The following is a 14,286-nucleotide window of genomic DNA, read 5'->3' as shown; positions in this document are numbered from 1 at the left end:
AAGAACAGCGTTGAGAGAACGAATAAGGGACAAGTGTAACAAAATGGTTAAATGGGTGCGTTCTGAAATCAGTCTAAGTTTGATCCCCAGTTCTGCCACTTCCTCCCTGTGTGGCCTTCAGAAAACTACTCACCCCTTCAGAGCTTCAGTTTCATTATTTGTAAAGCTAGGACAATAATACTCCCTTCCACTTGGAGTGGCTATGAAGCTTAAACAAAATCATGTCTGCAAATGCTAAGCACAGTACTGACACAAAGCAAATACTCCATAAATGCTTATTTGTAATTACCCTTTGAGGAAGAAGAACATAAGGATAGGCATGTAAATCTAGAGAAATAGCTGACACAGAAGTCCCGCAAGTTCTAAAATAAAAATGTCACAGTCATCAAAACCAACAGGCTTACAAACCATACAATGTTAGAAAACTGGACAGTACTTTTGTGGCTACTATCTCCAGCCCTGAATTCTATAGTTTTCATCTATAGGATGAAAATACTCTTAAATGCCTAAGATTCCCTACAAGTGACACACAGGATTATGTATTTCTAATGAGTCCATACTCCCTTCTTCTCAATCTTGGCTCAATATTATGGGGCAAAAACCCAAAATGCTAGGTCAAAATAGAATATTTGCTTATTTAACAAATATTTACTAAACAGTTATTAAATAAACAAATTATTGCATGTTTCCTGAACAATTATGAGTATCATACAAATATTTATTGAAAACAATGAGCTCCATATTGTTCTAGGCACCATGACTATAAAAGGGAACAAGATCCCACCTGCCAGTGAAGGGAAATTCACAAATACACATGAACAAATAAATGGTAAAAGTTTTGAGGAAAATAAAAACAGGCTACTTTACAGAGAATGAATTGGGTGTGAAAGAGCTACTAAAGTTTGCCAGCTAGGCAAGTCCTTTCTCAGGAGGTAACATTTAAGCTGAGATTTTAAAGAGGAGCATGAGGAAGACCATGTCAAGACATGGAAGAAGGGGTTTCTAGAAGGTAGAAGAGCTGATGCACGATCACTCAGTCAGGAAGATGCCTGGGGTGGCCAGGGATGGAAGAAAGAGACCAAAGGGGCTGAAAGAAGTCACATGAAGAGAGTGAAGAGTATGTGAAATAGAAGAGGTGGGTGAAAAGCCAGCTCACACAGAGACTTGCAGGCCATGGTAAGAAATTCAGACTTCACTCTAACCAAAATAAACAACCATCAGAGACAAACTATAACCAGGGAGCAATAAGATCCAATTAATATTTTAGAAAAAGATCACTCTGGCTGCTGTGTGCAGGAGGAAGAAGACAAAGACAGATGCACAAACAAGAAACCCGATCAAGAGGAAGTTGTAGGAGACCAGCGCAAGTACAGCACAGACCTGTCCTCCCCCTGGGGACAGGGGGAGATGGCCGAAGTAGGCATCTTAGAGAGAAAAGTCTAGAGGCAAAACAGACACCATCTTTAAAATGAGGTAAAGTTGTGCTATTGAGCTTAGATTCTTCGCATTCATCCATCAGCCAGTCTCTTGGATACTGACAGTTAAGGACTAGAGTTCTGAGGGGTACTGGGAAAGAAGGCAATCAAGAAAAAAAGAACACAAAAAAACACAAAATGGACTAGGGAATTATCAATCATCAAATCTACAGAAATCAAGACAGTGTGTCATGACTGGCAAAAGAAACCCCAAAAAAGACACCCAGTCTAATAGAACAAAATACGAGTCCAGAAAATGCACCCACACGATACAGTCAATAGATTTTCGAAAAATGGTGTGGGAACAATTGAATTAAATATTCATCTAGGGAAAAGAAAAAGAAAAGAAACTCAACCCAAATCCCCATATCTTACACCATAAACAAAATTTAACTAAAACTGGATCATGGTTCTAAAAGTAAAACTTTTACAAGAAAATATAAGAGAAAAATGTTTGTGGCCTTGGGTGAGGCAAAAGGTACTGAGAAACAACATCAAAAGTTAAGACTCATTAAAAAAAAGTCATAAATTAGACAATGTTAAAAACTCCTGCTCTTCAACAGACATAAAAAAAATTAAAGGATGACTACAGATTGGGAGAAAATGTTTGAAAAATACATAAAGTACTTATGTTGAATAATTTTAAAAAATCTCATTAATGATTAAAAAAACAGACTGAAGAAAAACAGACAAAGATGTGAACAGATACTTATCAAAGAAGATACAGAGATGGCAAATAAGCACAAGACACTCAACATCTTTAGCTATTAGGGAAATGCACAAAAACACAAGTACTACTATATACCTATCGGAAATGTCTAAAAATGCCCCAAAGCTATACCAAGTGCTAAAGAATGTGGAGCAAAGGTTCTTTCGTACATATTAGTGAGAGAAAAACAGAATGGTCATTTGGGGAAACTGTGTCAAGTTACAAGAACAAGACCATGTCAGTTACTTTAAACATATATTAACCACGACAACTTCTGGGGAAAACAACAAAATTTACAAAACTCTGTATGTTAATTTATTAGCACTCCATCCACAATCACCAAACCCTGGAGATAAGCCAACTGTCCCTTTCAAGGGATGAGTGGCTAAAACAAAGTGGTATATTCATACAATGGAATATTATTCAGCTATACAAACGAACTAACTGCCAATATAGGAAACCACACAGACAAATCTCCAATGTATTTTGCTAAGTGAAAATGAAAACTCAAAAGGCTACATAGTGCATAATTTCATTTATATGACAGTATCAAAAAGGATCATTTTGGGAGGGAAAAAGCCATCATGGGCAGTTGCCAGAAGTAGGGTAGGGAAAAGGACTGACCACAAAAAACAAGGGGATTTGGGATGGCAGAGCAAGGCAGGAGAGAAATATTCTGTATCTTGATTGGGATTTGGGATGGCAGAGCAAGGCAGGAGAGAAATATTCTGTATCTTGATAGTGGTGGTCGTCACATGACTGTACTGGATTGTCAAAATGCATAAAACTATAACCTTTAAAGGGTAAATTCTACTTTATGTAAATTGTACCTTGATAAATATTTTAAAGTATACATAATAATGAGTGAGTAATGCTCTGTATTTCAAATATTTAAAAAAAATACAAATTTATAAATAAATGCAGCCTAGTTTTTACCATGTTTTCTATTACTTGTTTCTCTATTTTGCTGTCCTTGGACATTAACATTTTATCGAAATTAAAATGTGCTAATAAAAATTGATTTACATGTGGTAAAATGTGAAACCAAAAAGTTTACAAATACCAAAATGTTAGTAAGATGATTTAAATGTAATCTGAGGATCTTTTCGGAACATGTTTCATAAAACATTTAAAATACTCAAAGTAAAAATGAAATGTGCCTCTTTGATAGGCTGCAACGAATGAACAACTTGATGTAATGATTAAATTATTCTTGCTGCTGCTGCTGCTAAGTCGCTTCAGTCGTGTCCGACTCTGTGCGACCCCAGAGAAGGCAGTCCACCAGACTCCCCTGTCCCTGGGATTCTCCAGGCAAGAACACTAGAGTGGGTTGCTATTTCCTTCTCCAATGCATGAAAGTGGAAAGTGAAAGTAAGTCACTCAGTCGTGTCTGACTCTTAGCGATCCCACGGACTGCAGCCTACCAGGCTCCTCCATCCATGGGATTTTCCAGGCAAGAGTACTGGAGTGGGGTGCCATTGCCTTCTCCGAAATTATTCTTACTAGTCTATAAAAGGTTTCCATCTTTTCATAAAAGTCCTTAGAAGTAAGATCACAAATGTATTTTTAAGTAGATTGATATCCTAGAGAGCTTTGAGGAGGACACACACCAACCATCCTTAAAACTTAGTCTAAGGCATCTATCCTCTAATTGCCTGTTTGGTGGGGAGCCTGTCTTCTCTCTCCCAGCTCTGAAGACACAAGGCAGGCTGGGTCTATGAGGGAAAAGGTCTGGCTACATGGGAGTTAGCTGGTGATGCTGTTTGTAGAAACATTACTGGGAAGAAGTCAGTAAGAGAACTAGAAAAGCAGAAGCAAAACTTGGTAAGGGGAGGAGGAGACCCAGGGTGGAGAGAGGCTTCACTCTCGGTTCAGACGGTAAAGAGTCTTCTGCAGTGAAGGAGACCCTGGTTCAATCCCTGGGTTGGGAAGATACCCTGGAGAAGGGAATGGCCACCCACTCCAGTATTCTTGCCTGGAGAATTCCATGGACAGAGAAGCCCACCAGGCCATAGTCCCTGGGATAGCAAAGAGCTGGACATGACCAAGCAACTAACACTTTCACTTCTCAACCAATACAAAAAGGAATAACAATGTGCAAGCTTGCAAGTTGCCTTGAGTGAAATCTTTTCTGTGTAACAGTTCCACCTAGTCCTCTGGACCCCAACACAGGCTCAACCTGCTGTGCACTGGTGTAAATGAAAGGCAGACAGGTCACTCCACCTTCTTCTAGTGAAAGCCAAAGCCCACGTGCTTTAAGCTAAGTCACATGTACCCACCCAGACACACTCTGCAGCTCCTCTAACACTGTTTGCCTAACTCTACCTGGAGCTACGGAAATGCATTTATTAGGGGAAAGGAGGGAGTGAAGGGCTTCTCTTGCAACAAGAGCAGAATAGTAGCATGTCAGGTTAGCAACAAATAAAAACAAAACTGACAAACTTCTAGAAATTTCTTCCAGAGAAGCTTTGTAACAGAAATCAACAGAGTGCATATCATAAACACAAATCAGAAATTTTGTTCCTTATCTAGGTTTTTTAGAGAGTTCTGAAGTAGAGACAGAGTTTTAAAATTACTTAAATATATGAGTCTTTGTTATGAAAGGAAATTACTGCCTCTTAGAGCCTCATCAAATTATAGCACAAAGATTAGATTATAGCTACATCACTCAGTAACACAATCCCCTGGATCCACAATAAATGAACAAGTTTAAAAAAAAAAAAGTGAAAGCAGACATACCAATATAAGAGGGAGAAATGTGTAGAATAACGTTAAAACTGCTTTTTTTGACTCAGATACAATCATGTTTATCATGCTTTGTGAAAGCAGGTAAGCAAAGCCCTACAACTGCAGAAGACCAACCCCCTACCCCCAACCTTAATCCCATCAATCTGTGTACATCAGGTAGCCAATGGCCAGCACTTTTGTAAAGACTTTAAGCTCCAGGTACACTGTCGAGTAATGACAAAGCTAGAATAACAATCTCTGATAAAACACAAATCTATTTTATAGCTTGTTTTTAAGTTTATTCCATATTATGTACATTTGGAAAATACCCAACAGTAACCAGAAAGGAGAATAACAAGAAAGCGAAGCTCATTGAAAAGTAGCTTTCAGTTATTGTCAGTTCATTGAAAAGTAGTCATTTAAAAAATAAGGTAAAAGCTGAGATGTTAAAAAAAAAAGTTTCATGCATAGAACTCACATCAGAAAACAAACTACGACTGTGGCACTTGAGTTCAATTGCCTGCCTATACCAGAAAGCCCCCTTAAAGAGGTTGAGACCTATGAGGTCAAATACTGAGCTTCTTAGATCCCCCAGGAATGCATGGCTGCATCTGGAGAAGTGATTTCAGAACAGGAGTGGCTCTGGGGAAAGTGATCAGGGAAAGAGGGAACCTTAAAACAAGGTAGTCAATCACTACTTCAGGCAACTGAGCTCCATCCAGCTGGAACCCTCAGTGAAGGAATATATGCAAAATGCACTTCAAAATCACCCAACTAATGGAGAGGAGGGAAGCACTCCACTGAGTCTGGGACGATCCCATAGTGGGAAGAAACTCCTTCACACTCACAGGCAGAAGTGAAAAGTGGATTCCCCACAGTAAGGACTCGGGAAACACAAGAGCCTCCCAGGCAGCTGAGGAGAGGTGTTGCCAAGCCACAGAAAAAAACCTGTAATGGGAATGACGAGAGAAAGGTAGATAAGGAGAGTATGAGGGTAAGGTGGGCCCAGGAAGGATAACAACGCTTCCGCACTGCAGAGATACCTGCGCCCAAAGGGTTAACAGCATAACCGCTGCAAGTTTAACAATACCCCTGGAAAGCCCTTTATTAGCAAACACAGAAGAGAAAAAGTACAGCTCTCAGATACTTCAAACTTCTCAAATTTTGTGCTATTGGAGACTGTGATGTAAAGGAGGGGAAAACACATATACACATTTTTAATATATACACATATTCCTATCTATCAGGGCGGTTTTTGCCTAATGGCTAATTAGTTTATAAAAACAACAAGGGAAACTATCATAATGGTGGATCTAAATGTCTCTGAAACTTAAAATGGCTGTTTTTAAATGTATAATGGAAAAAGAAGGACATACCATTTTAAAACTGTCATACTGCAAGATGTCGTGCCATAATGCCAATCTGAAATGCATATAGGGGTGGGTGTGTGTGTGTAATTTAAGAGCCAATCATATGACAAGGACAATAAAACAAAATGCTAAGATGAAGGGGGAAAAAAACCCCAAGGGTATTGTCTTTATTTTTTTTTTAACTAACTCAAATACATAGGATGGTAAAGGCAGAGTCATTTAAATCATTTCCTTAGTAATACAAGTAATATTTAAATAGATTTAATAGTGCTGCTCCAAACCAATGAATTATGGGTTTAAAACCTATTAAAATGTAATGTTTTTTTCCTAAGCTGAGAGGAGAGAGATTTAAATCCACTGAATTTTAATATTTCAGCTTGAGCTGCAGGAGGTAGAGAAAGTCCAAATGAACTATTCCATCAGCACCATTCAAGCATGAACATTTTAATCAGTTTTACTTCCTTGGAGTTCTCTAACACAGTTTACGCTGTCATTCTGAAAGCACTTAACACAGAGAGTGTGAAAAACCACCAAGGCTTGTTATTGCCTTCACAATTGATGGCAAATAATTTTGCAGACTTCCTATCATTAAAATGTCACTGCTAAAAATTGAGGTTCAGCATTTCTTGTGCTAAACTGCATTTTCCTACAACACCCAAGGCATACCTGTTCTTAAGGATTTTTTAAGGGGGTGTGCTTTTTTAAAAAAATGCATATTTACATCATTTCTTTGCTCAAAGAGGTTAAGAAAGTAGAGGAAGGAATCCAGAGGAACCCCATTTCCTATTTTTACAGGCCAAACATTTTCTTTTCCAATGTCCATACTGACAAAACTTTTTTTCTTAATGGTAGTTTCTTTGGTGAAATTCTTATGAGGCTCCAACTTAGCCTCCTTTATTATTCACACAGCATGTGCTGATTATATAGTGTAATGGATTTAAAAAATATTTTAAGATAGTCAGATGACTCAATTTAATAATACAGGAAATGAAAACATCATTTCTAATTAGATCATATTACTGATTTAAAACTACAGTTTGTGTGTTGTTCCAACAGTGTGATCTTATAGAGATTCTAATTTAAAAACACAGTGGCTAGCAGGACACATGACATGATTTAACTCGATACAGAACATTCCCACAGCCCGTTTGGAGGAGCTCTGGGAAAGCTTCGAGGAAATGTGAAAAAACGAACAATTCAAAGCAAAACAGGAAATATTAACTATAGAAAGCAACACAGGCCTTTCCCTGGGTTTTTTTCCTTATAAATAAAAGACAAATGATATTTAACTTATTTCAATCTATCAACAGTTTTAAACTGAACATGACCTGTGAAAGAAATCATTATAACTGTGTTTCATTCCATTAAACACAACTAGCTTATTGTCAAGAGAACAAGCCGCCTCTCCAGGTTTCAGGCTCACTTCAGCTTTTTGCATTTAAACTGCATGGATCACTGGTTTGGCTCATTTACCAACGAAGGTAGAATAATATTGCAGAGTTAAAAAGGTGCTTCATCAGATTTCATTAAATTGGGGAACATTTGCACTTGTCTGGATGGTGTGCCTACATATAAAACAGATACGCATGCAGTGGCAAATAAATGAAGGTCTGCAGGGGCTTAGATGGGTCTTTGCCTCTCAGGAGGGAAATTTCCCTTGGTGCAGAAAATCACTGTTGACTACCTAAAAAATTAAGTCACAAAAATCTAAAACTGACCCCTCATCACTTTTGGCAGCAGGTCAAAATATCACCACCTCACAACACAGCTATGCCTAATGGGGCACAGAACAGCAGGTGCATTTAAAGGTACACAATGTTGTAACTCTGAAAGGTACTGGACACAAGGCAATTAAGAAGTGCTGAAACAAAGAAAAAGAACAGCAGCCACAGAAATGCATCAGGTGAGCTGGTTGTGATGGGGCTCTTCCCTTTGCACTTGGTTTGTGATTTCCCAAAACTGCTGGTTTTGTTTTTCTATTTCTGCAATCTGTTTTTCAGAATAGTCAGATTACGTGATTTTGATTCCATTTTCAGCTCAGATACGAATAATTTGGAATTGCCACCAAATCCAGACTACAGCACACACTGCTTTGACAGCATGCAGCTCTACTGAATTAGTTCTTCAAATAAGTTTTTAGGTCACCAAATTAAATTAGCTTTAATAATTAAACCCATATATGCACAATATGTCTGTCAGTTACTCAGCTACAGTCTAATATATCATCTTCTGCCTGAGAAAAGGCAATCTGCCATCCCATTCAAAACAAAGTATGTAAAAATGAAATAGATATAATAAAAGTGTTAAAAATATATCTGATGTGACAAAAGAAAGGGAACTTGTTCTGCTTTTATATCTTCCCTCATATCTTTAAGCAACATCCAACACAAAACAATGCACTTTTGATTTAGATTAATCTCGCCACTGTACAGACAGTAACTAATAAGACTCAAAAGAAACAAAAAAACATTCCAGAAAAGGCTGTCCACCAGACATGAGATAGGCCAGCTACCTGTATTTCAGAAGTTCATATAAAAATAAACACCACACCAGAAATGACCCAGGAGGCTCTCTTATGGGTCCTCACCCACACATTCTCTCCTTCAACAGGAGACAGGATAGCAGGTGGGAAAAGTAGGTTCTATGCCGAGTGACCTTGAGAGATTTGGTAACCGAACTATATCCCAACAGGAACACAACAAGTGCTTCAAGCAAACACAGCTGGTATGAACATATACGCTAATGTGAAAATTCAAGCTCTCTCAGTGTTTAAAAAGAAAATTGTTACACTGCCGTTCTCTGGAATTTCTGGAAATAAAAACTAATTGTGAAATGTATTCATCTCTCATCTCTCCCCTACCCCCGGGGACACAGAAAATGTACAAGAAAGGAGTCTCTACATGGCTTGTTGTGATTCATCCTCTTCTTTCCAAGGGGCACTTCCAAGGAAATAAAGGTTACTCTTCTCCATTTACTATGCCTTCTAATCTATTACCAGTATTTTCTTGTGGTCAGAGGGACACAAAATAGAGCTCAAAATAGCCCATTAAAAAACAAGTTGCAATCAGACTATAGTTCCACCACCATCGGCAGCCATCCCAGAGTTCTGATTTCCTTGTTAAAAGACAGAGGCATAATTGAAGCAATATCTTCACTTCAGATTGATTATCAGGCGACCCTTATCCGCATCTTCACTCAGCAATTTGAATTTTAATGAAAGTAAATGGAATAATTAGCATTTCAAAGTGTGTTTGATACACTGAGGGCAAAAAAAGAGAAAAGACTTTTGTGTATAATCTATACACGAGAAAGTATTGGGGCGGGGGCAGGGGGCAGAAAGAGGAAAGTACAGTTGACATGTCTTCATTAAAACAACCTACAGAACCACTTCTAACAGCTGCATAAACAGAGATGTGAATATTGTGCTTTTTTCAGCTAGGATTTCTTGCCTTTCTAAGTTTTAGCACCTTTTTTTATTACTGGTTACCTTAACTGAGGAGAACAAAAATGTAAGTGGAATTGGAGTAACTGCTCTAACCCATGAATTCCAGCAGGATTTCTAAGCAATGTTACTGGTACTATGAGGGATTTTCCAAACGGGCCGCTGATTTTGCAAAAAGCTATATAGTCATCTATCATTTTTACTACAAATGGACACTAGTCTAAGAACCACTCATCAAAGGGGAGGAAGAATAGCAGAGAGATGTGAAAATGTATATTTTATTTCACTAAACATGATATTAAGACAATCTATATTTGAGGAAAGATAAAAGAAATCAGGTCATTTTAACATTAGGGCAATCTGTGTCTTTTGACTGGCAATAGGCTAGTGACAGAGGCTGATTGCGAAGGAAAGAAATACTATGAAAAAGAACTACTCAGTCTCCCTAGGGGAAGAATTTTCAGGAACATGTCAATTGGAATTGGTGAGAATGTGTCCAGAGTTTCTGAGGTAGCCATCAAACTTTGTGAGATTGAAGGCAAAGTGCTCCATTTCACTGTGTGATCCTCTACTGCCTTTTGCCTCTTCAATTGAACAAAATTTAGAGAGAGAGCGAGAGAGAGCCAGTGACAAACACTAAGATGATCAGAGCTAAAATGGAAAGGCCACGTACCCCAATGATGGCGTTCAGTTCTGCCATGGTCACCTGCTTGGCCCGTTCCACAGCCTGCACCACTTGTTGCTGGTGCTATAAATGAAGATCAGAAACAGAATACAATTATTTGTTTTCTGGTCAGTCAAGAACAGCTTTTCCTAACATGTCCTCTAACTTTAATTACATGCAAAACAGGATTCAGGGGGTCTCCATATTCAAATAAAAGCCCCGAGTGGTGGAAGACTAACTGTCTAGGGTACCTCTGTTTCTACAAAGCTAAGGAGTAACTGGACGTCCAATCGCAGGGATCATCCCTGCGCCCCCATGAAGGATGCTCGCTTACAACTGATAGAAGCAGTTAAGTTGTACTTTCGAGTCAGTAGTACACTGTGACCCAACACCTTCCGATATAGTAACAAAACCAAACAACCCATCCCACCTGCTTTCTCTGTATCCCCTTACTCTCTGCCACCAACAAAAAATATGTTTTGAAAATATTTCCTATAAGCACTTATTTTTAAGTTTCCACCTGGTATTTGCTAGAGAAGACACTAGAAGGACACACAGACTTCAATGTTTGCTTCTTCTGTAAACGTGAAAAAGTGCTCATATTTTTACTTCTGCCAGGAAGGGCTGCATATTTAAAAGATATTAAAAATGTACAACTCTTGCCAACAGTAAAGTTTAAGGACTTCAGGTATTTCTTTTAAATGCAATAGGAAAACTAAAATCCTAAAGTTATTTTTCTTTTGAAAACTTAGGATGGAGAGTATAGGAAAATCCCTCTGACCACGATTCAACTCTAAAGAGAAAAAGCAATATCTGATTTTAGTAATTTTTCTAATATAAGAATAGTTAAATGGCGTAGAAGTCTCTGCCTGGAGGCACTCATACCTGGACATACACAAGTACTTACACAAGTACCCCAAAATGTAAATATTATTCCCAACTAAATACACTTGAACACTCTAGTACATACTCAATTCAGTCTAAAATAGGTCTTTCGTGAATATTTTTCAACTCGGTTTAGTAAACGAAGAGCCAAAGACTGTGCTATGAAACAGGTACTCCTCTGTGTGGCTAGGGAGAGTCTTCTTTTGGTTGATTCCAGTTGAGAAATGTACTAATTTCTCTACTGATCTGAAGTGCATATGAAGCTCAGCTATCATACTACTTAATGCACAGAAAGAGCAAGGCCATCAGTTCTATGTAACCTACCTAATACTACATTCCAAAGTACCCAAACACACAGTTACTGGGATAAACTTGGTGACCACTATTTCCATCTCCCAGCTGAGTAGGGTGGTAGTGGGGGAGGTGACGTGCGAAAGGAAACTGCTTTAGTTTATCGACATGTGGTGTCTTCACTCTTGATTTCCTAATCTTTATTTTATGCCCATGAATAAAGCAAAGCAAGTTGTCAAATAATAGATCAGTGCATTATACCTTGATTCTTTTAATTACAAGAGTTTATTTCCAAATAAGAGCTTCAGAAGCAATTCCCCAAATCTTGATAGATATTTCCATCTATCTTTAAAATATTTGCCAAAGTGAAATAATTCACTTTCCTCTTTCTCTGAAAGTAAAAATCCTAAAGATTCATGAAAACACTAGAGGGAACAGAGAGGCATAAGTGATAAAAACGGCCAATCATAGTCATTCTCCTCTGAAGACTACCTGACCATATCATATATGTTTACTGAATGGCTTCCATGTGCCAAGCACAGAGCTCATATTTAGATTTAGGACAAATCTGGTTGTCAGCATAGTGAAAACTAGCAGCACTTGGAAAGTAGAAAAACCAAACAAACAAAAACCCTGCAGAAGATCCTGGGAATTAGCTAATACTCAAAGTGAACTTATGGACAAAAATTTTTATGGCATTTTTTACCTTTTACTTTCCAACACTCAACAATGGCTGCTCAAAACTTCCAAGAAACTGAAAGCCAAAGGAATACATGTACACTTATCCAAAACACATATCTCATTCCATTCATGCACCCATTCGTTAAACTCAAGTTTTTAAAAGCTCTTACCCTGTGCCATTTCTGTACATTACTTAAACACTTCCATATACTGAAATATCATCTCCTTCACATTAAGTATTCAAAGAACAGTTCCATGAGAGAGAGATGCAGAAAATACATCTTGTTAGGGCCTTTCTACCATGAAGATTGCTCAACTCTTGCTTCATAAACTGGATTCCAACTGCCAAGATGAGCAGAGATGCCTTAGGCAGTGGGGATATCTTTCTGACTTGGCATTAAAATCAGGTACATTTACTGAGAAAACCAGAAACACACCAGTGAACCGTAACACTGACATCAGATGCTTTTATAGAAACTCTTGCTAAAGAGCTAAAATGACAATGGAAGTCATGATTCAGCTCCTTCCTTTTCTATCATGGCAATGGCCATGGGCTAATACCACAACTGAACTTTACCTGTAGTTCAGGATTTTACTTCCCTATTTCTGCTTACAACTGTGAATCATATGGCACTTAAGGACTTTTTCAACAGGGGCTCCCTAAGACAAAGAATGCACCCTCCCTTGTGAGTTCTGAAAGCACCAGAAACACTCCGACACTGCTCACCTCAGCCACACATTAACACTGTATCACACCCTGAAGAAGCAGCAGGAAGGGCAAATGATCATAAAAGAATGAACACTGAAGGAATAAAACCCAAAATACTCTCACAAGTGCACCCAAAGAGGCACTGTTTTTCCATTTTCAAATTTTAACATATTAAGCTCTCTGGCTCAGAAGATACAGCAAGTTTTCACATCTTCTTACAACTGTGATCGCTCTCCCATTATGTCTGCCCTCTCTTCCTCTTCTCTTCCCCTTCCCCATCTGCTCCTCTCCTCCCACTCCACCCACATCTCATTTCCTCTCCCACTTCCTGCCGATCTCCTCTGTGGCCTCACCGCAAGTGGTGACAGCCACTCTAGCCCCAGTAAATCTGGAGGAGCAAGAGTCCTGTGACCAGTCTCACTGCTCAAGCTGCTCACTCAGATACTCAGTCTGAACTTTCTATCAGTATCACCAAGTAAGGAGCCACTAGGAATGTATTAATAGCCACAGGTCTCTGAGACAGGAAGCCTCCAAAACTGGGATTTGGAAGAGGAAAAAAAAGTTGGGGAGGGGGGGGACTCAGATATTTATTCTTTAAAATACTGTGATTTATCATTTTCTAAAAAAATCCAAAAGAACACAAACAAACAAAAATACCTCGATTCTGATTATGGCTGCACAACTCTGAAGATTTACTAAAAATTACTGAATTGCACACCTAAAATGATTTTATGATGTGTAAATTACATGTCAATAAAATACTGTGATTTAGGGAATACATGCATGGTTGTAAAAAAGGACTAGTAAAATGAAACTCTATACATTAAATCACTTGCCTACTTAACTTTTATCATCATAAAATTACCTTTTGCACTTAATCAGTTAAAGTACTGAAAACATTTTTTCCTACAAGAAAGAGACTAAAACAATATAAGCTTATGATAAGTCCAATAAAGCCTACTGAAAATTAGGCATTTACAAACCACTAGAATATAGATTCCTTATATGTTGAACATACTTTTCACAATACCTGCCATGGCAATACTTTGGGACATGGCAATAAAACTTTTTTAAATCTAAAAAACTTTAAGAAAACTACATCACAACTTAAGAATTTTTTTTTTAATATCACTCTTTTTGATAGGGGTAGTAAGGACAGATATGTACAGGGAACTAGGTTTCTTCTCCAGATATGTGGAGATGCAAAAGTGAGAAAGAGATAATGCCACTCCCCCCACACACACATATATCTTCCATAGGTGGCACAGTGGTAAAAATCTGCCTGCCAATGCAAGAGATACAGGAGACGCAGGTCCAAGCCCTGGGTCAGGAA

General features: G+C 38.3%; 1 protein-coding gene across 14 annotated transcripts in view; it reads right to left on the bottom strand.

The window, feature by feature from the left end:
* TLE4 (TLE family member 4, transcriptional corepressor) overlaps positions 1-14,286 on the bottom strand; it is a 154,866-nt gene that overhangs the window by 90,245 nt on the left and 50,335 nt on the right. For 9 of the 14 annotated variants that reach the window (XM_024995558.2, XM_024995559.2, XM_024995560.2 and 6 more), the window contains 1 exon segment: positions 10,397-10,471. The exons of the other annotated variants lie outside the window; for them this stretch is intronic. In XM_024995558.2, the coding sequence (XP_024851326.1) occupies positions 10,397-10,471 (75 nt within the window). 14 annotated transcript variants of the gene reach the window in all.

The sequence above is a fragment of the Bos taurus genome, chromosome 8 (assembly GCF_002263795.3).
Source record: "Bos taurus isolate L1 Dominette 01449 registration number 42190680 breed Hereford chromosome 8, ARS-UCD2.0, whole genome shotgun sequence".
Classification (NCBI taxonomy): domain Eukaryota; kingdom Metazoa; phylum Chordata; class Mammalia; order Artiodactyla; family Bovidae; genus Bos; species Bos taurus.
Note: the sequence above shows the minus strand (reverse complement) of the source record. Positions and strands in the feature narration are given on the sequence as shown.